Genomic DNA, 24,293 nt, shown 5'->3' on the forward strand with positions numbered 1-24,293 from the left:
GGTCAGAAACTATTTTTAAGACGCAACACACCCTTACTCGACAGAGTAAGGCCTACTCGATAGAGTACCCAGAGACTCATAAAACCGTAGTATTACAATTATATAAGTATTCATTAGCAATATATGTATTCATCCACCTGCATAAAACCCAGTAAGGATCCTCTGTCCCATTTTTGTGTCTCATTCTGCGTGTCACTCCACTTATCTTTTGACACATCACTTGCTGCAAATAAAAAATATACCAGAAATATGCTAATGTGTTGAGGTGTCAAAATGTCTATGGAGTGGGACACGGAATGGAACACCAAATGGGACAGAGGATCCTCACTGCATAAAACCACCCCAAAAAATCACTCCCCATATCCTTTTTCCTCTGTCGTGGGTTTTTTTTTTTTTCACATGTTCAATACCCATGCTTTTAATCCATTATAATTGTGTGATTTATAGTTTACTAAATATCTCTATTATTATTATTGTGGTTGTAAGTACCTAAGTCTTTCCTATTCACCCTTATAAACAAAGGTTGCGATAAGTTACTGGACAAGGACAAATCTAAAGAAGGATTGTAACAAGAAAGGTATTAGATTTATGAATATAGGCAATTGGTGTGAAGAGGTGTAGACACCTCAAAAGGTCTACCTAGCCTTACGGGTACCCGATGATAAGGCTAAAATTACATGACTAAATGGAAATTGACAACGTTATAATTAACAGCTCTTTACGCTTATTTCCCCAAAAATTGCTCAAAATGTCGCGGAACCACCAAAAATCCATTTTTTCCCATTTTATATTATTAGTCATTTGATAATGTCGGGAGTGTTATTTTATGGAAATCATTTGAGTTATGTACTATTGGCCCAAAACCAATAAAAACAAAAGAGAGCCCTCTATTTTTTAAGTAGCGCCCGGTCTTAATTAGGCTGGAACTTGTGATAAAAAGCCCAATTCAGGCAATAGTCGACAATATTGAAGAAAATCAAGTCCATATTATCAAAACAATAGTCAACAAGGAATAAACAAATGTAGAAGTCTAGTGCCACACTGCCACTCTTAAGAGGGAAGACAAGTCAACGTCGAAGAGCCTAAGAGATAAAATTTCTTATGTTTATCATGATCATTAAGGGTTGTTGAGGGGTACAAAGACGTACACTATAAATAGTGCGGTGCTTGAATCAAAATGGAGGACGGACAATTATAGAGAGAGCACAACCGAAATACAAAAAGCCGTGAGGCATAATACCAGACCCCAGATCCCATAAATTATACTCAGATAAACCGTCTCAAATATTTCACCCCAGTTCAAATTAAACCATTCACATAAATTGTCCAGTTATATAAAGCGCGATAAGAGTAGTAATTAACGACAAAATCAAATTCATTAATAATAACATCACATGCATGGCCGAGAGAATGACATCAAATAAGTTTTTCTTTACTCTTTTGTTTTTATTTAAATCTTTATTTTACCTTTTATTTATTTTCTCTATTTTATTGTCTTAACTAACCTATTAATTTGTCAGTGTAAATAATTGTATAAAGTTTGTTACTAACTTTTTTTTTCTCTGTCTTATTTTCGTCAAATATATAATATTACAAATAAATAGTAGAGTAATCAGTTTGATGGGCGATGTTGGAATATGTGTCCTCCGACAATAATGCGATCACGATCAATCATGATGATCACATGTTTAAATCTCATTATAAAGAATACAATTGGGAAGTAATATTTTCCACAACTGATCAACATATATCGGTAATGATTGGGTGACTAGAGTTTGACATTATTAGTCGTGTGGCGGTGGTGATCAGTTGATCCCCTAGGTCATACCTAAAGGATAACACTCTTAATTGATCATTTAATTAATCGTATAATGTTACGAGTTAATTAAATTACTTGAAAATTGACGGACGATTTTGGAAGTAAAATTTACGTATCACATTGAAATTGATTAAAATGAGATACGGTCTGAGTAATCGATTTGTATCATTACTCAGATGAAATTATTGTTTAAGGAAACAATTAAATTTGAATGAATTATTATAAATACAAATTGTTGTGATTTATAATTGGTAAAATATTTTGGCACAAGTAATTATGAATTACTAAGTCGATTTTTGTATGTGACGTATTTTTAATAATAATACGTTGATTTTTAATATGTTAAAAATGCACAACAAATTTATGCAATATATGACATGTGACATATTGACAATTGAAAAAGATAAAATGGAATCCATTTTATCTCCATTTGGCCGAAATAGTGGGAGGATTTAACATATATTTTATGTTGATTAAAGTTAATGGAAAACATGATTATGTAAACCTATTGCTAGCCATGCACACCTACATATTCTTGTGAAGGTAACCATGAGCATGATTATGTAAACCTATTGCTAGCCATGCACACCTACATATTCTATTTTATTGTTTTAACTAACCTATTAATTTGTCAGTGTAAATAATTGTATAAAGTTTGTTACTAAATTATTTTTTATCTGTCTTATTTTCGTCAAATATATAATATTACAAATAAATAGTAGAGGCCGTCAGTTTGATGGGCGATCCGGGTGCCTAACACCTTCCCTGATCGTACCTTTACCCCCGAATCCGCAATTTTTGGTTTAGACCGGAGTGACGGATCAGTCCCCATTCCAAGGATCAAAAGGGGCCTTTTCCGTTAACTTTATTTTTGTATGTTTTTTTATAAAACTTACTGGCGACTCCATACTATTTATCTATTTTCGAAAAAGGAGATTTTTTTCAAGGATCTCACAGTGGCGACTCCGCTGGGGACTTAATAAGAGGATAAGACTTGAAATTTAATTGTGATATTATTTATTTGACTAACTCTGTTTTTGGCGCATGTGTTATTTTAGACGCGCGGCTTATATGTGGCGCAAGGTAAAAATCAATCATCGTCTTGATTTTCATAGCAATTCATCAAATTTTGCATGACCTGTTTAAGAGAATCTACGTAGTGTTTACTATGTACTATGCTTGTTATGAGTTGATTTTATCACCATTTCCTGTTGTTAGTTTTTTTTAATTATCTCAATTGTTTGTCCAGATCTTTTAATGTACAAAGTATTATTTTATAGTCTGACAAAAAAAGGTATAGGCTCTTCGTAAGCCAATATTATGCCATTTAAGCTACCCTAATTCACCCTCGGTAAGTACGCTGTATACTTAGAAGGTTCATTCGACAGACTGGGCCTTACACGTATTTTCCACCTCATGACGTCGCGTTTTGGCAACTCGTCTGGTCCATATGACTGGGTGAGCACAAAAGCGAGAGATACCCTCGGGTGTTTTAATGTTGTGAGTACCCAATTTCCAACTCGCAAACCTAATCATAGATCCCGTAGAACCTTTGATTAGGGTAATTTTATACATGCTTATCGTTTATTGTTGGCAATTGTGCTTGAGGTATTTCTTGTTAGTCATCTACGAAATTCATAAGCTTCCATGTCTTGCATGCATAGATTTGTCAGCTTTGTAGAATCACCTTGCAATTACACGTTTATAGCCCCCCATAATAGAATTTGTCCACTGCATTATGTTCTCTATCTCGTGGTCGTACTCCTCAGTAATTCTCATGCACGTCGTTCTATTGATATATGCGTACGTTTAAGCCTCACGTGTCATTTGGTCCAATTAACCACTAGATGCTTGCATTCATCTTAATTAGCTATCATTTTCATTGGTCATCGTATATTTTTTTTTTTTTAAAAAAATATAATATTTTCTTTTTTCAAAAAAAGGGGTCTTATTTTTATTTTCAATCTATTTAAAAAAAAACAAAAAAAAAGACTTTTTATTTTAACAATGTTCCATTTTCCAATTTTTTTTAACTCAAATGTGATCCGTTATGAGTCTTAATTAGTAGACATGAGTCCAACAAGTCTCCCAAATTTCTCCTTGCAAATTACTCGTTATTCCCAACTAAAAATATAGTGTAACTCTCTCAAAAGCCTAGCATCTCACGTGTCTTTGCGTTGGTGAATAAGTAATTCATGTCGATTATACCAGTAATTTAGCAAATGAAAGACAAAATTTGTAGAGTGGTAGACGAAGCAATGATTATTCGGTCTTCTTTTTAGCAAATGGCAGCAATGGGCATTCGATAGCCTACTGGCAACAGTCCATGATACAAGATAAAATTTACAAGTACAAGTGGTCACTGCTATCAAAGTTGGATCGCATCTTACTCTATTAACTATCGGCATAACTTATACTCCCTCCATTCAACTCCACTTTACATGTTTGCTTTATCACGTTTGCCAACGCGACTTTTGCGCGGTAAATATCTTTAGTTACGTATTTGCAAAAATTATAAAAGTTGGATATTTTTAATGTACATTTAAAGACGAATCAAATAAGATCTCACATGAATATATTTTAACTTATGTATCGAGAGAAAATTGAAGTTGAATGTCCGCTTGTGAATAGTGTGCAAAAGAGAAACATGCAAAGTGGAGTTGAATGGAGGGAGTACATATACATTTGATAGTGATAGGACCATTCAAGTCCTTTTGAGTCATATAAATGAAAAAAAGAGCATATGTCATTCTTATTAGTCACTTGTTCTACTTTTCACCCTTAACTAGTAAAATAGACTTGAAATACTTTAGGTCGTATCTCTTTAGTGTAGATCAATCGACCTCTTAGAATCAGCCTGAACGAGGGCGTGCATTTTACCACCTTTTCCATCTCTTGTGGTATGATAATTCCTTGATCGCCGTGTCTCTAGGTGACCTCTAGGTTTGGAGACTACATCTTTTTACCTGATTCGTCAAATTTCCATATTTCAAATGACTACTAGATTCGTCAATTTCCCAAATGAGCACAACACTCTATCTACCGGATTCATAACTTCTCATATCTCAAATGATTACTAGTTGAGCATAAACTCATATGATCGACCATTTTAGCAAATATTGTCATCCATTCCCATTGGTGCTAGAAAACTAGCTCAAAAATATTCAAACCATATTCTCAGTACACCCGTGTCCAAACATATCAAACAAAACACGGGAATATTCCATACTATTAAAACAAGAGAGGTGACCACTAGTCCCTTAGAAGGAATTTAAAATGTGAGTCCAAGTACCAATACAAGCTCAAAAATACTCCCACCAAAGACTCTCACAAGTCAACAAAAATTCCAGTCAAATTTGCAATCAAATCCAATGTCAAAATTCTCGAAAAGTCAAAGACAAAAAAAATATGATCTCTAATAGATTCAACTCCAGGGATAAAAGTCTCAAAAAAAAAAAAGTCAAAGACAAAAAATTATGACCTCAAATAGATACAATATCAAAAGTCTCAAAGCTTTCAAAATTTCACAAGACAAAACAATTCCAGTCAAGTTGCAATTCAAATTCCAAAATAATCATTTTCCCTTTCTTAGACGAATCAATCCACAGTTACATTGTCTTCATTCCTCTTGGGACGATCCTTTCATTCATTTAGGTGAGTGAGAGAGGCACACAGATCTCCAGTGTCTTCTAACACCATAGAACCTTCTACTCCATTCCATTTATCACCCTCGTTCAGCATCTAAGAATTCGGGGGATGTACACTAAGTTTATACGGTCATATAAGTATTTTGTTTCTATGGTATTAGTTTTGCTTAATTAGTAGAGCTTATTACTTTAAAGAGGGCAGAACTCGTCAAAGTATAACTCAAATTAACAGGTCAAATAAAAATGAAACACATTCTCCACACCAGAGATATTTTCAAGAGTAGTAGTGTCCAGTCCTACTACTTGGATCACATTTGGGTCAGACCCCATCTTTTTGAAAAAAACTTTTTTTTTTTTTAAAAAAAAAGGCCATTTAACTATTTTCGAGAATACTCCATTTTTGCATTCATCAGTGCATCATATCTAAGTGTCTAGGACATGCATTTGCATTTTAGTTGTCATATATTTGTCGCTAACTGCTCCAGTCGACTACTTTGTCATTCATCTTCCAGATTCGTCCAAAGTGGGGGCTTCTCATAAAGTCTCATTTTTCTCGTAATAAAATTTTGCCAGTTTCAAAATCAACCAATTCTCCAGCTCTTTTCGTGAAATAAAATTTTACGATCTTCAAATCAGCTTCTTTTTCAAAATAAAATTTTGAAATCCTTTGGTCTGTAGGCCCTGACATGCATTTTAAGTTCTTAAAATAAAATTTTCTGAACTTATCTTTTTGCGAAATAAAATTTTGCAATTTTCAAATCACTTGGTCGGCAGGCCCTGACATGCATTCCGAGTTCTTAAAATAAAATTTTCTGAACTTGCCTTTTTTGCGAAATAAAATTTCGCAATTTCTAAATCAATCGGTCGGCGGGCCCTGACACGCATCTTAGTTTGTAAAATAAAATTTTACATTCTATTCCTTCTTTCAAAATAAAATTTTGAATTCCTTGGTCGGCAGGCCCTGACATGCATTTGAGTTCTTAAAATAAAATTTTCTGAACTTGTTCGTTTTGCGAAATAAAATTTTGCAATTTTCAAACTTATCGGTCGGCGGGCCTTGACACACATCTAAGTTTGTAAAATAAAATTTTACGATCTTACCCATCCTTTTTCAAAATAAAATTTTGAATTCCTTGGTCGGCAGGCGCTGACATGCATTTGAGTTCTTAAAATAAAATTTCTGAACTTAGCCTTTTGCGAAATAAAATTTTGCAAATCCTATTTTGTAAAATCAAATTTTACATTCTAATCCCTTTTCAAAATAAAATTTTGAATCCTCGGTCGGCGGGCCCTGACACGCATGCGAGCTTGTGAAATTAAATTTTGCAGGTTAATCTCAAGTGAAACAAAGTTTTACTTAACCAGATTCCAGACCAGCGGAACAAAGTTTCGCTCTACCAGATCCAGACCAGCTAAACAAAGTTTAGCTATACCAGATTCCAGATTAGCTAAACAAAGTTTGGCTACTCCAAATTCCAGACAGCAAAACAAAGTTTTGCTTTACCAGATTCCAGACCGGCGAAACAAAGTTTTGCCATACCAGTTTCCGGATTGGTGAAACAAAGTTTTACCAGCTCCATTCCAGATTGACAAAACAAAGTTTTGTCATGCCAGTTTCAGACAAGCTAAACAAAGTTTGGCTATACCAGTTCCAGACTGGTGAAACAAAGTTTCACTATGCCAGTTTCAAACCAACGAAACAAAGTTTCGTTGCACCACTTCCAATTTCATTTCAGATTAGCATGTTTTGCTAAGCCAATTCCAGATTTCAGCTACTCCAAACAGGTAATATAAGAGGCCCAGGTATGTTTCTTATCCTTTATCTGTCCCGACCGGACTACTTTGATCTTCGTCTTACTCAGACTCGGTCAAAGTGGGGGCTTCTGAAGACACCTCAAAAGGTCTACCTAGTCTTACGGGTGCCCGATGATGAGGCTAAAATTACATGACTAAATGGAAATTGACAACGTTATAATTAACAGCTCTTTACGCTTATTTCCCCAGAAATTGCTCAAAATGTCGCGGAACCACCAAAAATTCATTTTTTCCCATTTTATATTATTAGTCATTTGATAATGTCGGGAGTGTTATTTTATGGAAATCATTTGAGTTATGTACTATTGGCCCAAAACCAATAAAAACAAATAAGAGCCCTCTATTTTTTAAGTAGAGCCCGGTCTTAATTAGGCTAGAACTTGTGATAAAAAGCCCAATTCAGGCAATAGTCGACAATATTGAAGAAAATCAAGTCCATATTATCAAAACAATAGTCAACAAGGAATAAACAAATGTAGAAGTCTAGTGCCACACTGCCACTCTTAAGAGGGAAGACAAGTCAACGTCGAAGAGCCTAAGAGATAAAATTTCTTATGTTTATCATGATCATTAAGGGTTGTTGAGGGGTACAAAGACGTACACTATAAATAGTGCGGTGCTTGAATCAAAACGGAGGACGGACAATTATAGAGAGAGCACAACAGAAATACAAAAAGCCGTGAGGCACAATACCAGACCCCAGATCCCATAAATTATACTCAGATAAACCGTCTCAAATATTTCACCCCAGTTCAAATCAAACCATTCACATAAATTGTCCCAGTTCATATAAGCGCATAAGAGCCGTAAATTAACGACAAAGTCGAAATTCATTAATAGTCAACATCCACATAGCCACGAGAAGTGCATTTAACATCAAATAAGTTTTTCTTTACTCTTTGTTTTTATTTAAATCTTTATTTTACCTTTTATTTATTTTCTCTATTTTATTGTCTTAACTAACCTATTAATTTGTAAGTGTAAATAATTGTATAAAGTTTGTTACTAACTTTTTTTTTCTCTGTCTTATTTTCGTCAAATATATAATATTACAAATAAATAGTAGAGGCCGTCAGTTTGATGGGCGATGTTGGAATATGTGTCCTCCGACAATAATGCGATCACGACTGTTGATCATGATGATCACATGTTTAAATCTCATTATAAAGAATACAATTGGGAAGTAATATTTTTACTGTCAACTGATCAACATATATCGGTAATGATTGGCTAACTAGAGTTTGACATTACTGTCGTGTGACGGTGGTGATCAGTTGATCCCCTAGGTCATACCTAAAGGATAACACTCTTAATTGATCATTTAATTAATCGTATAATGTTACGAGTTAATTAAATTACTTGAAAATTGACGGACGATTTTGGAAGTAAAATTTACGTATCACATTGAAATTGATTAAAATGAGATACGGTCTGAGTAATCGAATTGTATCATTACTCAGATGAAATTATTGTTTAAGGAAACAATTAAATTTGAATGAATTATTATAAATACAAATTGTTGTGATTTATAATTGGTAAAATATTTTGGCACAAGTAATTATGAATTACTAAGTCGATTTTTGTATGTGACGTATTTTTAATAATAATACGTTGATTTTTAATATGTTAAAAATGCACAACAAATTTATGCAACATATGACATGTGACATATTGACAATTGACAAAGATAAAATGGAATCCATTTTATCTCCATTTGGCCGAAATAGTGGGAGGATTTAACATATATTTTATGTTGATTAAAGTTAATGGAAAACATGATTATGTAAACCTATTGCTAGCCATGCACACCTACATATTCTTGTGAAGGTAACCATGAGCATGCATTGGCTCTATTTTTCCTCCACTCCCACCGGTTTTGGGAAGAAAATCCATGAGATTTTTCTTCTTATTTTTGCCTAATATTCACTTAAAAATAACTAGTGATATTATTCATTCATATTATCTAAAAACAAGAGTTTTAGAAAGAGAAAAATTTCCTCTATCATTCCTCTCTCAACCGGTTTTGGGTGAGATAACCAAATATTTTTTGGGTCAATTTTTCTTTACAAAATTAATATTATCTAGTATACATTATATTAATTTTATTAAGAGTGTGTCTTGGGTATAAATCCTTGGGAGAGATCCTACACTCGGGTCTTTGTTCATCCAAAAGGAAAGCTCAAGAACAAAAGAGAAAGAGATCTCTTTTGTGCCCACATGAACCGAAATTCCAATGTAAGGATTAATTCTTCTTTACTTTGTTAAATAGTTTGCATGCATAAGATCACTTTTTAATTTTATGACAAATTAAAATGGAACATATATGAATATGTTAGTATATAGATCTACTTTTCCTTCAATTGGTATCAGAGCCATGGTTGTTTGCATGCAAATCGGTTAAAAGTTTTTCCGAGTTATAAAGATTAACATATAAAACTTGTAAAATTTGTGTTATTATGATATATCATGAAATTAATTCATGCATGTTAAAATTTCTTGTCCTAAAATGTTTTAGGATATTTTGGTTAATTTACGGATTTTTATTGTTCATATTATACAATAATGGCATTTAAATATGATTTTATGAGTAAAAATGTCATTTTCGGTCTAAAATTAGCTATACTTCGAATTTTCCAGTGATTTTTGGATATGTTGTCACATATATTATTTTGAGATAACCTGTAAATTTTCATAATTTTTGGATATGTTATGCTCGAAAAATGGATTTTTTATTATTAAATTCGGATTTAGGTGAAAAATAGGTTAATATTAGATAAATTTTGAATCTGGTCATAGAAATTTAGTATGTTGTGACATGCAATTTTACAAGATGTGTGTAAAATAATGGGCTATAGTGAAGTCTTTTTGCATGATTTATGGATTTTTGAAGAAAAATGGCATGAATAGTGACTTAATTAATGAAAAAATTAATAAAACATACTCTATGACTAAAGAAAAACATCATATGTTGCATTTTATTATCTTTTTCAGATCTAAAATTGAAAAGTTAATGTGTATAATTTTTCACATGTTTTTATGATTATTTTGGTTAAAACCGATAAACCGCAACATTGTTTTTCCGGATAAATTTCGAAATTTTTAACCTAAGTTTTTTGAACATTATGAGTGTCATGGTATTTTTTCAGAATGTTCATGAGTTTAAATTTCAAATTTCAAATTTATTTGAAATTTTTGTGATTTATTTGAAGTTTATAGCTTATTTTTATAATTTTAAGTCCATTAATGAACAATTTTTATAAATATGAGTTAATTATAGTCAAATTATTAGTGAAGACTAAATTTTGAGTCCTAAGAGGTTAGGGTAATTAATTTATGCATAAATATGAATTTATGTAATTTTTGTGATTATAAAATGTTGAAATCACGCAAATCCGTAAAAACCGAGTAATATACGATATTGGCTAATTAAAGGCGATTTAGCATTAAAATTGGGCATGTTCATACATATTATAATGCTGCATTTTCTTTATGATTGTCATAATTTAATTTATGTAATTTTTGAATTATGTAATTTTACTTAGTATGGCCTTAGTTTTTAATTGGTATTTCCCGAAATGTATGGGAATATCGATTCGGTTGTAATTTTTATTGTGATCTTTTATCACCGTCTTGTAATTTAATAAATTTATTTTATTTTATCTTAGTTACAAATGTATAATAGGAAATTATGTAATTTGCTATGTAATTTAATTTATCTCGGAGTTCCCAAAGACGGATTTCTTCAAGATGGCGATACATAAAGACGGTGTTACCTCGAGATGCGTGCCAAAAATCAAAGTTCAAGGGACCAATGGAGTTGGTTTCCGAATATGTAATAGTTAAATAGTTTTTCTATTTTAGGAAAGGCCATACTAGGATTTATTTTATGCTTGCATTTTATTTTATGTCACATGCATCGCTAAATCGCCATAACTAAAACATGCATCTTCTTTCATCGAGTTTATCGACCGTGTCAATTAAAATTATCGTAGTTCACCGCTTTAGTTCACTTAAAACGTGATAGATAATAAATTGACATGACCTCTCGCTAAAACAATTAATTGAGACATAGCCTTACCAAATAGTAGAAACCATGAAAACCTATTTCGAGAGGGAGTGCACTCGGCCCTACCGGGGTACAAAACTTGTTACGTAGGGAAAGTGGGTGATAAATGTCTATCCACCGAATTCATGTTGATAAGGGATGAATCGGCCCTACCGTGCCCAAGTTGATGTGGATTTGGATCATGGACACATTTATTCGAAATTTGGATTGAACTCAACAAAAGTTTTTGATAAGCAATGTATCGGCCACACCGTGCCCTTGTCGGATGTGTTTTGGGCTAAAGATAATTGTTAATGTAATATTATCGACCAAGAGTTCTAAAAGTATAATTGATTAAACGTTAATCCACCGAGTTATATTGATAAAGGATGTATCGGCCCTACCGTGCCTAAGTCGATATGAATTTGGGTCTTGGAATCATTTATTATAGTTGGGTAGAGGTCACTATATAAATGTTTATATCTTGTTAATTTGCAAGTATGATTTAAAAAGACAAATGTTAATATTTCCTTTTCCTCCATATTTGTAGTTCATTACAATGAATCCATCAAATGCTACCGCACCGATAACTATTGAGTCTTACCACAATGTTTTTGACGACGTTTGCTCCAACAATGATTTCGACACTACTAGAGAACTTCATTTTGGGATAGGTTCGGATGGAAACCTTAACTTCATCACTTCTTCTAAACCACCTACTACTACTAGACCTCGTGTGAGTCCGTCTCAGGAAGACTACCTCATACAATCTATAGGGTCTTTGTCTCTGGAAGATAAAGATGCCAAAACTAGTGGGAGCTCAAGCAATCAAGTTCTTGCTTCAAAGGGCAAAAGGTTCAAGAAGAAGGGAAAGAAAATCAAAAACTTCAAGCAAGTTAATGATGAGTGACATTATTGCTATGGCATGGGACATTGGCTTAGGAATTGTCCCGTATATTTGCGAAATATAAGGGAAGGAATCATCACTCCAAAAGGTAAAATTCCTAAGGAAATTTATGTTATTGATATAAATTATACTTCCACTACGACATGGGTACTAGATACCGGTTGTGGTTCTCACCTTTGTAATCATTTACAGGGTTTAAGAGACGTGAAGAGGCTTAACAAGGGAGATGTGGATCTACGCCTTGGAAATGGAGCTCGGGTAGCGGCCGAATCCAAAGGAACTTATGTTTTAGCTTTGCCTAATGGATTTGAGTTGTATTTACATAATTGTTTTTATGTGCCTACACTCTCTAAAAACATTATTTCAATCGCCATGTTAGACATGGACGGTTTTTGTTTTGTCATTAAGAACAATCGTTGTACTATTTCTAGGAACGACTTGGTTATAGGCCAAGCTTCCTCTATCAATGGCATTTACATTTTAGAGACCTCAAATCCGACTAATGATATCTATAACATTCAATCAAAGAAACTCAAATCAAGTGACCCAAGTGAAGCGTTCATTTGGCATTGTCGATTAGGTCACATAAACGAGAATCGCATCAAAAGATTAATTTCGACTAATGTGATTACACCATTTGATTATCAATCATATGGTACATGCGAATATTGCCTACTTGGCAAAATGACTCGTAATCCTTTTAGTGGTAAAGGGACATGAGCTAGTGAACTATTAGGACTCATACACACCGATGTATGTGAACCAATGAGTATCACCGCTCGTGGAAATTATGACTACTTTATAACTTTCACCGACGACTTGAGTAGACATGGGTATGTCTATTTAATGAAGCATAAGAGTGAAGCGTTTGAGAAATTCAAAGAATTTCAAAACGAAGTAGAGAACCAATTGAACAAAAGGATTAAGGCACTACGATCCGATCGTGGTGGAGAATATCTTAGCCTTGAATTGATTCACACTTGAAAGGTTGTGGTATTATATCACAACTTACTCCACCCAGAACACCACAACTCAATGGTGTTGCCGAAAGGAGGAATCGAACCCTACTTGATATGGTTCGATCCATGATGAGTCAAACCGAGTTACCGAACTCGTTTTGGGGATTTGCGATTCAAACCGCACCCGATCTTTGAACAATAGTCCCACAAAGTCCACCGAAAAGACTCCATGTGAGATGTGGACGGGAAGGATCCCCAATATATCCTATATGAAGATTTGGGGATGTGATGCTTACGTCAAGACTAAGAACGACAACAAGCTTGCCCCAAGATCCGAAAAATGCATCTTTGTAGGTTACCCCTCGACCTCTCGAGGATACTACTTCTACAAACCTCAAGATAACAAAGTGTTTGTGTCTTGCGAGGCTGTCTTCTTAGAAAGAGAATTTATTTCTAAGAGACAGAGTGGGAGAAATTTTGAACTTGACGAAGTTCAAGAGCCACAAACCGAGGTAGAGACGCAAGAAGAAGTTCCTTCGTCGTCTAACGCGGTTGTACCTCCTCCACTAAGAAGGACGGGTCGAGTAATTCGCCATCCCGATCGATATGTGGGACTTATCGAGGAAGATGGAACACTCGATGTGTTGCTTATGAAAAGTGACGAGCCCGCCACCTACAAGGCCGCAATCTCTAGTCCAAATTCCTCCTTATGGCTTGAAGCCATGAAGTCCGAAATGGATTCTATGCATGAAAACCAAGTTTGGGACTTGGTAGATTTGCCTAAAGGGGCAAGACCCCTTCAATGCAAATGGATATTCAAAGTCAAAAATGGCATAGAAGGACATGATGATGTCTACAAAGCTAGGCTAGTGTCAAAAGGATTTACCCAAGTCCAAGGTCTCCATTATGATGAGACCTTCGCCCCCGTAGCCATGCTAAGATCCATACGGATTTTGTCAGCGATTGCCGCATTTCATGATTATGAAATATGGCAAATGGATGTCAAAACCGCTTTTCTAAATGGGCATTTAGAAGAGGAGGTGTACATGATACAACCCGAAGGTTTTGTTGATTCTAAAAATCCTAACAAAGTGTGCAAGCTTAAGAGATCCATTTATGGTCTTAAGCAAGCATCTAGAAGTTGGAATCATCGATTCAATCATGTTATAAAGGAAAATGGTTTCACTCGAAGTATTGAGGAACCATGTTTATACATGAAATTTAGTGGGAGCAATGTTATGTTCCTAATCTTGTATGTCGATGACATACTACTCATTGGAAATGATATTCCAATGTTGTCTTCACTACTACAAATCCAGGCAACTACAACGCCCCTTTAACAACGATTATTCACGAAAATCACAATAGACGTTGTAAAATGTATGGCGCGAATTTTACTAAAATCAATTACAACGGGTATGGTTATAAAAACCGTTGTTATTAGTTTTAACAACGGGTCACTCATGCACAACCGTTGTTAATAATTTGGCGCAAAATTGGCGCAAAGTTAGTGAAAAGTAATCACAACGGTTATTTTTGAAACCCGTTGTTAAAACTTATTTAACAACGGGTGTTTTTTACAACCGTTGTTAAAACATATTTCACAACGGTTGTTGTTTAATAACCGTTGTCAATACCTTCCATACTATAAACCACACAAACAAGTCTCTGCAGCCACAAAACACAACCCTTAATACACAAACACAAACACAAGAGACAAAACAAACACAAAACACACACTCTTTTTCTCTCTTTCTCTCTTTCTCACTTTCTCTCTTTCTCATCGCGCTTTATCTTCTCGCCACACACTTTGATTTCATCGTCTATTACGTTCTGTATTTATCGGTAAATATCGCCACTTTATTAGTTTCATCGTCATTATTTTCTTTTTCTATTTATTTCTTTTGCATGTATGTGTTTTTATCGACCATTATGTTATTTGTTTAAGTATTGTTCGCATAATTAGTTAGTAAAACAATGAAGAAGCAAGATGAAGAAGCAAGATAAACATAATTAATATATTTATATATATATATATATATATATATATATATATATATATTTATAAATACATAAATTAAAAAAAAAATTACATATATAAAAATGCAATTCTTATATTTTCATAGAGGATCTTATTCTGCTTTATCGTATCCGTCCTCTCCTCCTTGGCTATTTGGAGGTTCCGTTCAGCAGATTGTTATATCGTCATATAGCCGCAATCGCTAACTGCTGCTGCTCCGTCAAGCCATCTTCTTTGGCGTGCTTCAGTGCGGATCGAGCATCCGCAAGGTAGCTCCTGAAACTTTCCTCAATATGGAGGAACCGGCGGATGATGTTGTTGTTGTTCTCGACCATGGTAAGAGTCTTAAGGATGAAATCATTCATTTTGTTGGAGTTTTTGGAGTTTGTTTTGAAAGATTAAGTAGAGTTTGTTTTAGCAGTTAGGGTTTGGAGATGAATATATTGAGATAATGGAAATGTTAGTTGAGATAATGCAATGTATTTATACTAAGCAATGTGTGGGTTGAGTTGTTTTTTAATTAATATATATGTTAGGAAGTTGTGCCATAATCATCATCATATCTCTCAATAATGCTGCTTCAAATCTTATTACTAACCCTTCTCATTCTATATTATCCGTTCATATGTACAGTGATGTCAGTAATAATGCATGCATCGGAATTCTAACGGGCCGTAATTATGCATGCATCTAGTAATAATTAATTTTTATTTTTTATTTTTTAAGAACAAACAACAACGGTTATTTACAAACAACCCGTTGTCTTTAGTTATAACAACGGTTTTGTATATTAAAACCCGTTGTTATAAATTTCCCTCCAAAATTGAGTCACACTTTCCACAACGGGTTTTTATACTTAAAACCGTTGTTAATATTTTTAACAACGGTTTCCTTAAAAAAACCAACCGTTGTTAAAACCTTTTACAACGGACGCTTTAACAACGTCCGCTTTTTTATACAACGGTTTTTGACCGTTGTTATAGCGTGTATTTGTAGTAGTGCTTCTGTTAAGAAGTGGTTAGGTAACCACTTCCAAATGAAGGATTTAGGAGAGGCACAACGCATATTAGGTATCCGGATCCATAGAGATAGATCCAAGAGGATATTGGCACTAAGTCAAGAGTCTTATGTTGATAAGATTCTTCGACGGTTCAGCATGGACAAATCCAAAAGGGGTTTGGTATCTATGGTAACCGGGACGATATTGAGAAAGACTTAATCTCCCTCCGAACCCCATGATGTTGAACGCATGAAGTTGATCCCTTATGCTTTCGCTGTTGGATCAATCATGTATGCTATGATATGCACACGTCCTGATGTCTCGTATGCCTTGAGCATGATGAGTAGATATCAAGGAAATCCAGGTGAGAGTCACTGGATAGCCGTCAATAACATCCTTAAGTACTTGAGAAGAACTAAGGATTCTATCCTAGTGTTTGGAGGAGATACTGAGTTACGTGTTAATGGATACACGGACTCAAGTTTTCAAACAGATAGAGATGACTTGAAATCACAAGCTGGTTTCGTTTTTATACTCAATGGTGGTGCCGTAGTGGAGAAGCTTCAAGGAAGTCAGAATCATGATTCTACAACGGAGGTGAGTACATTGCGGATCGTGGAAGGCTCACTAAGGAAGTCGTTTGGATCGAGGCAATTTACGGAAGGTCTAAAAGTAGTGCCTACCGCCAATGATCCCATCACTCTCTATTGTGATAATAGTGGGACGATCTTCCAAGCTAAGGAGCCGAAGTCTAGTAATAGATCTAGACATGTACTTAGAAAATATCATGTAATAAGAGATTTCATTGAGAGAAAGGAAATTGCGATTTGTAAGGTTGGGACGGATGACAACATAGCCGATCCGCTCACCAAACCTTTATCGCAGGCTAAGCATGATGGACATGTTACGTCCATGGGACTTAAACGTGTACCAAGTTTTTGTTAGATTTTGAAATGAAATAAAAGTGTTGTTTTTGTTCATGTTCACAATCACATTTGTCTTTTATCTTCAATTTATACATTGTTACATCCAAACGGGTTGTAATGACAATTGAACCCCGTTAAAGTGAACACGGATTAACATAGTATTTGCCCATAGTCACTTGTATGAGGTGACGTCTCGAAGTGACTAGAGTGTGATGCGATTGATGGCAAGTTCAAATGCCATAGAGTCATGTGAGATGACTAGTTGATCACATAGGCAGATCAAGTTAGAACATTTTGTCGGGCCTTATGACCGCTTATAGAGTTCTGGCAATTTATATAGCCTGGTCGTGGCGAGAGCTACTATAGTATTCTAATGAGTCGATTCTTTTGACTAAAGACTATTCGCCTAAGATGGCACAGTTTCAGATTAACTTTGATTTGTGTTACTACGACCTTCGTAAATGGGGTCAAATGGGCACATTTTGGGTTATGATGGCTTTGGCTAGTTGAAGGGAATGGGTGCGATAGGAATTGTCCACCCCTAGTCAGGGTTATAACAATATCTTAGGGCCACTCGAGGAGTAATGAACTGGAAATGCGTGGCCACGCTCGGAAAGTATCTATGATAGATAAGTCCGGTCAATCAGTTATTCTCCAGATCGAGGAAACCACTCTCGATATGATCACTTGCAAGTACGACCTGAAAGACACCTTGCATTGAGTGGGAGATAGTAATAGGACAAGAGAATTGGTGACGCACACTTGTCGAGGACAAGTGGGAGATTGTTGGAATATGTGTCCTCCGACAATAATGCGATCACGACTGTTGATCATCATGATCACATGTTTAAATCTCATTATAAAGAATACAATTGGGAAGTAATATTTTTACTGTCAACTGATCAACATATATCGGTAATGATTGGCTAACTAGAGTTTGACATTACTGTCGTGTGACGGTGGTGATCAGTTGATCCCCTAGGTCATACCTAAAGGATAACACTCTTAATTGATCATTTAGTTAATCGTATAATGTTACGAGTTAATTAAATTACTTGAAAATTGACGGACGATTTTGGAAGTAAAATTTACGTATCACATTGAAATTGATTAAAATGAGATACGGTCTGAGTAACCGAATTGTATCATTACTCAGATGAAATTATTGTTTAAGGAAACAATTAAATTTGAATGAATTATTATAAATACAAATTGTTGTGATTTATAATTGGTAAAATATTTTGGTACAAGTAATTATGAATTACTAAGTCGATTTTTGTATGTGACGTATTTTTAATAATAATACGTTGATTTTTAATATGTTAAAAATGCACAACAAATTTATGCAACATATGACATGTGACATATTGACAATTGACAAAGATAAAATGGAATCCATTTTATCTCCATTTGGCCGAAATAGTGGGAGGATTTAACATATATTTTATGTTGATTAAAGTTAATGGAAAACATGATTATGTAAACCTATTGCTAGCCATGCACACCTACATATTCTTGTGAAGGTAACCATGAGCATGCATTGGCTCTATTTTTCCTCCACTCCCACCGGTTTTGGGAAGAGAAATCCATGAGATTTTTCTTCTTATTTTTGCCTAATATTCACTTAAAAATAACTAGTGATATTATTCATTCATATTATCTAAAAACAAGAGTTTTAGAAAGAGAAAAATTTCCTCTATCATTCCTCTCTGAACCGGTTTTGGGTGAGATAACCAAATATTTTTTGGGTCAATTTTTCTTTACAAAATTAATATTATCTAGTATACATTATATTAATTTTATTAAGAGTGTGTCTTGGGTATAAATACTTGGGAGAGATCCTACACTTGGGTCTTTGTTCATCCAAAAGGAAAGCTCAAGAACAAAAGAGAAGGAGATCTCTTTTGTGCCCACATGAACCGAAAGTCCAATGTAAGGATTAATTCTTCTTTACTTTGTTAAATAGTTTGCATGCATAAGATCACTTGTTAATTTTATGACAAATTAAAATGGAACATATATGAATATGTTAGTATATAGATCTATTTTTCCTTCAGGCGATCTGAGCGCCTAACACCTTCCCTGATCGTACCTTTACCCCCGAATCCGCAATCTTTGGTTCAGACCGGAGTAATGGATCAGTCCCCATTCCAGGGATCAAAAGGGGCCTTTTCCGTTAACTTTATTTTTGTATGTTTTTTTTATAAAACTTACTGGCAACTCCATACTATTTATCTATTTTCGAAAAAGGAGATTTTTTCAGGGATCTCACAAGAGGTAAGAACAAGTTTTTCTTTTACGTATGTGTGAATTAATAAGGGTTTCTAGACAGGTATTGCTACTTTGCTACAATATCTATGTTATGGAGCACTTAACATATACGAGCATCGTAAAAAAATAAATACAGTGTTTGGGTTCCATTTATGTAAAGCGAAATTATCCCAAATAGATTTAAGTGTTTCTTTTTAAAAAAAATTGGTGAATTTATAATTATATAAATAAATTTTATAGATGAATTGGTTAGACTCGCATTATTTCACTTCATATTTATGCTTACCTTTCTTATTTTGAATCCCTTATTATAGCATAATTATATAATTTTGATTTTTCCATAACAATCTTTTTTTCAATTATTGCAGGAAGATATTAATATTTTGGCCCTTCAATGGCAAAGTCATTATAACATTGTCAATAATAATAATAATGATATTAATCGTAACATGTTTTAGTAAAAAGGTTATTTAGTTCGATCTACGACGTACTAATGCATATATATACATTAGTACACAATGTCTTACATTCAATATTTAATAAATATATTTGCCTTATTTATAAGAAAGAGAAATAATCATATAACAAGTAGCTAAGAGAAGACATAAACTCGGATTGTACGAAGACACGTGACGAAATTTGCTTATACACAATGTAGTAGACGAATGTACCAAAAACATTGTAGTATACGAAGTATTATTTAATCGAATGTAATAGTGTATTTGAACACTGGTTTTTGAAATAAAAATCATATTTTGAGTTCTTATAAGCATTAAGCCACCAGTAGGTCTCCTGAGAGACGGTCTTTCAATAAGTTTATTGAGAAACTAATTTGCAATTTTAAGAAAAAGTGGTACTAAAGATAATAAAATAGGTACAAATGAAAAGGTGGTATTAAAGGTAATATAATAGGTACAAATCATGGTTCACGATAAAATGGGTACCTTCACTATATAAATAGGTACGAAATTACCATTCTCACAATCAACAACAAAAGGTCACGTAATACAAAAAAAAAAAAAAAAAAGATACGGAAGACTGCTCTCTCAATAACTTATTGAAAGACCTTCTCGATTTATACCGCACCAAAATTGAAGCTCAGGTGTATGTAGAAATCTGTCGATTCATAATCAGTGAGAAGTTGGAAAATTTATAGTTCTTTTAAAACTATTAATTAATGAGTACTAATTAACTCTTCGATAATTTGAATTTGTTGAATATGTATGATAAAATCCTAATTATAGGGCTTATATCTCACACAAATACCACCAACCTAGACTAAGAATTTAATTTACATCTATGCCATAAGTTAGAACCTTATGTAAGAATTCCTTGAATATTTTTGTACTTTTCTCATAATCTCACCTAAAAGTAAGACATTATTTAGTTACCCGTGCAACGCACGAGCATGAAATCTAGTATTCTAATATGAGTACGTGTTACTAAAGTCGGCGCCAGGGGCATTTTTAGGATTTTAGAATGGGGTTCCACCAAAAACAAATAACATATACAAATAGGAAAACGAGATAAAAATTGAGAGTACGAGATAAACCCCTCTTCTTCTTTTTTTGGCAGTCGTAAAAAGATATAAATAGCTTATCAGGTGCTTGTTTATCGCTAAACCAAGGCTTTTTACTTATTTTTTTTCCACTATACAAATTCTTTATGAGTGGGGATTCATGAAATCAATCTTCATGAATTCATCGCCCTTGCTCGACACCACCTTTGCCACCATATAAACAAAACGCAAAGAGAGAGAAAGAAAAAAAACCCCAAATCCACAACCCTAAAAATCCGTTTTTGACACTACCACAACGCCCGTCCGCCCACCGTCCATCTTGAGGATCACCCTATCGCCGGAGATGGGGCCGTCTTTCAAAGGCCAATCTCCGGCGATCGTTCACTCTTCTCTAATTAACTAGATTACCCGGTTTTTCATACACCCATTATCTTTTTTATGCCTTCCATTGGTCCCTTCGTGGTTCAATCGGTCTTCACGCTTGATTGTGGTCGTTGGCTGGTGCAGCTCACCATTCTCTTCTTCGTCCATCCTCTTCTCAGCTTGGGCTGTGGTTGGTCTTGGTTGCATCCAGGTCGAGTTGCTGTCAGAAATTGTTATTTCTAAATTTTTATCACAATCTCACGTTTCACACGTCAATATGGCATTGTTTTAATTGACGATAGAGTTTGATTTTTGGGTGCATTGATTGACTCATTTCAATGAAGTTTCTTGAAATCATCGTTGAGTCGTCAATGGCTTCAATTTAATCTTTTTATAATTACCCAGGTATTTTCTTTTCTCGGTGCTAAAGGTTCTCTTGCTCGTCTATCTAGTTTTATTTAGGCGATGTTCTGTGAGCTTACCCTATAAGAAAATCGGAGTAATTTGCCGCGTTCTTCATTGTTTTTTGGATCCTTTTTGTGTTGATTTTGAGTAGTCCGGGTACTCTTTTTTCGACGGAGGTGGCTGTCTGGTTTTGATGGTGAACTTGGTCTTTTTTCGGTGTTGTTCTCGTCCGAGGTTGGTGTTGAAGAGTTTCGGGTGATGTTGTTGGTTGATTGGGTATTGGTAGTCTAGTTATTTTTTAGAAGAGAGGTTTTTGGGTGGACTCAGGATGGGTTTATACGGTGGTGAGAGTTCGGGTCAGGTGTGGTGGTTTTTGTGGTATTCTGAGAACATTTGTCCGGTGCTCTTGCTGTTTAAGTTTTTTCTCTGTTTTTTGGATTTCTCAAAATAATATACTCTTAGAAGAGTATTTGAATTAGTTATTACCTCTTAAAGGTGTTCTATCTTAGCTTTTTGAGTTGGGGTTCCTTTGTGAAAAGTTATGGCTACCATTTCTAAAGATAAAATTTTCCTAAAGCATTTCGTTGTTGCTCATGGAAATGGGGAGTTCAAGGAGGATGACTGGTCACTGTTTAGTTCTTTCTTACCGATGGAAGAAACCCATTTGATTAAGGTTAAATTCCTTAAGGAGAGGGGCAATGACTTCTTTAAGCAAAATTTGTTTGACTCGGCTGGTGGCTGCTATGAAATGGCATGTCGACTCTTATGTTTGGTTTTGGAATCTATGGAAGACTATGACGTTGAATCTGTCTCGCAATTAGCAATTTCTTTAAATTTGAATTTAGCGGCTTGCGCTAATAAGCTCCATGAGTATGAGGCGGCCATAAACTTCTGCTCTTTGGTTTTGTCGTCCTACCCTAAAAATGCTAAGGCTCTATTTCGTAGAGTTGTAGCTTGTATGAAGACTAATATGCTCATGGAAGCGCAAACTGATCTTGAAACTGCGTCAATGCTTGAGCCTAAGAATAAAGATATCCTTAGAGAACTGAATGTTGTCAAGAATCTACTGGCTATTAATCATAACGGGAAGAGAAGTATTGAGGACCAGTTGTTATGTGAGGTGGTTAGGGAATGTAAAAGACCTATCCCTAATGATAATACCGAGGACACCACAGTTAACGATAAGGAGGGGTCTTCTTGTGGCTCTTGCGTTACTCCACTTTCTAACTCCACTATCATGCATACTTGTATTTCGGATGATGGCCTTCTTATAAATCTCGAAGAAAATTCTTCTCCTAATTTTGATTTGGAACACAATCACAAATACTCTCAAATGGGTGATAATGAGCATACTCCTAAAAACTCGGTTCTTGAGTTCTCAAGAAAGGGTGGAGGAAATTCAAGGCTAAGGATCTCCGGACAAGCTTATCAAAAAATGCTTCAAGGTAGTAAGGTGAGCTTTTACAATAAAAGAGACTTGTCTACTATGACAATTCGGATTCTTAATACCAAGGTCACAAAGGAGGGAGGAATTACAAGAGATCATTATAAGAGAAAGAAGAGGAGGAGACGTTCTAAAAAGCGGAAACCGAAGATGGTGGTGGGAAATGAAGACACGGGTTCTTGTTCAGGAGCCATCAATGGGATTCATGGTATTAATTCGAGGGGGTCCTCTATTGGTGGTGTAAACTCGAGTTCATTATCTATTTGTGACATCTTATCTCTTTCGGGTACTCATATCCGCCAAGGAGACCCTGCAGTTGTCGCCCCTAATTTCTGCTTATCCGTTTCTTTGACGAATGACACGGCCAACACCTCTATTAGCTTCCAAGCCCATAAAGATCCAAATGAACATCAGTCATTCTTCCTTTTTTCAGCTAGACCTAAGAAGTGCAAGTTTCATTTGTTTGGTAAACTGTCACGTGCCTCGCCTACACGTAGGCTTTGCAGGTACCCCTCAGGTATATTTTGCAGGTATCCTTCTAATCGCCAAGTGAATGAGACTAAGAAAATTATTAATTTCAAAAAGAATCATAGCCAGGGGGATTAATCTCCGAGACACAATGTATCTACTTGCTCTACAAGTAGGTCTTTCTCCCGTAAATCTCCACGTCCTTGAGGCGTAAGTGTGTCATGTTGCAGGTACTCTCCTGAAGCCCAATTGACAAAGAAGAGAAAAGAAGATTTCGCTCATTTGGCAAACTCAGATCGTCCCCTCAAGAAGCCTTTTCTTTTTTCTAACCCCATTCTTAGTTTAATTTCTGTTTCAAATTATGTAATAATAAAGTCTGGCTCCGAGAGTCGGCTACGCACTATGTAAGGAACCTTTCTTTATCGTTGCCAAAAAAAAAAGAACCTTTGCCCCCATATGATGTTAATTGATGGTTTATAACACATGGTCACCAGTTCCAAAAGCAACGATCTTGTTTTCCAAATTGACGGTCTTTTCGAGATGTTTAACTTGAAAAATATTATTTCCATTATCTGAACTCGTAGTAAGAGTCATGGTTGGTCAAATGTGTTAATGTTTTTGATTCGTTATCTATGCAGTAAAGCCTTCGAGCTTTCCTTTTCAAAAAAAAAAATGTGTTAATTAA

The 24,293-nt window shown here is 34.8% G+C and overlaps 1 protein-coding gene across 1 annotated transcript; it reads left to right on the forward strand.

Annotated features, from left to right (window-relative positions):
* The first annotated feature begins 22,145 nt into the window (after nt 1-22,145).
* LOC141626551 (uncharacterized) lies at nt 22,146-24,176 on the forward strand. The gene is made up of 2 exons (XM_074440295.1): nt 22,146-23,657; nt 23,839-24,176. Exons 1-2 carry the CDS (start codon nt 22,238-22,240, stop codon nt 23,859-23,861), a joined length of 1,443 nt encoding a protein of 480 aa, XP_074296396.1. The 5' UTR covers nt 22,146-22,237; the 3' UTR covers nt 23,862-24,176.
* The last annotated feature ends 117 nt before the right edge of the window (nt 24,177-24,293 follow it).

This window comes from Silene latifolia, chromosome Y (assembly GCF_048544455.1).
Source record: "Silene latifolia isolate original U9 population chromosome Y, ASM4854445v1, whole genome shotgun sequence".
Classification (NCBI taxonomy): domain Eukaryota; kingdom Viridiplantae; phylum Streptophyta; class Magnoliopsida; order Caryophyllales; family Caryophyllaceae; genus Silene; species Silene latifolia.

Excerpts from the sequence above, each read along its gene's own strand:
- LOC141626551 (XM_074440295.1), top strand. The coding sequence starts at position 22,238 with ATGGCTACCATTTCTAAAGATAAAATTTTCCTAAAGCATTTCGTTGTT. Across the intron at positions 23,658-23,838 it reads GCTTTGCAGGTACCCCTCAG|GTACTCTCCTGAAGCCCAAT; the intron begins GTATATTTTGCA and ends GTCATGTTGCAG.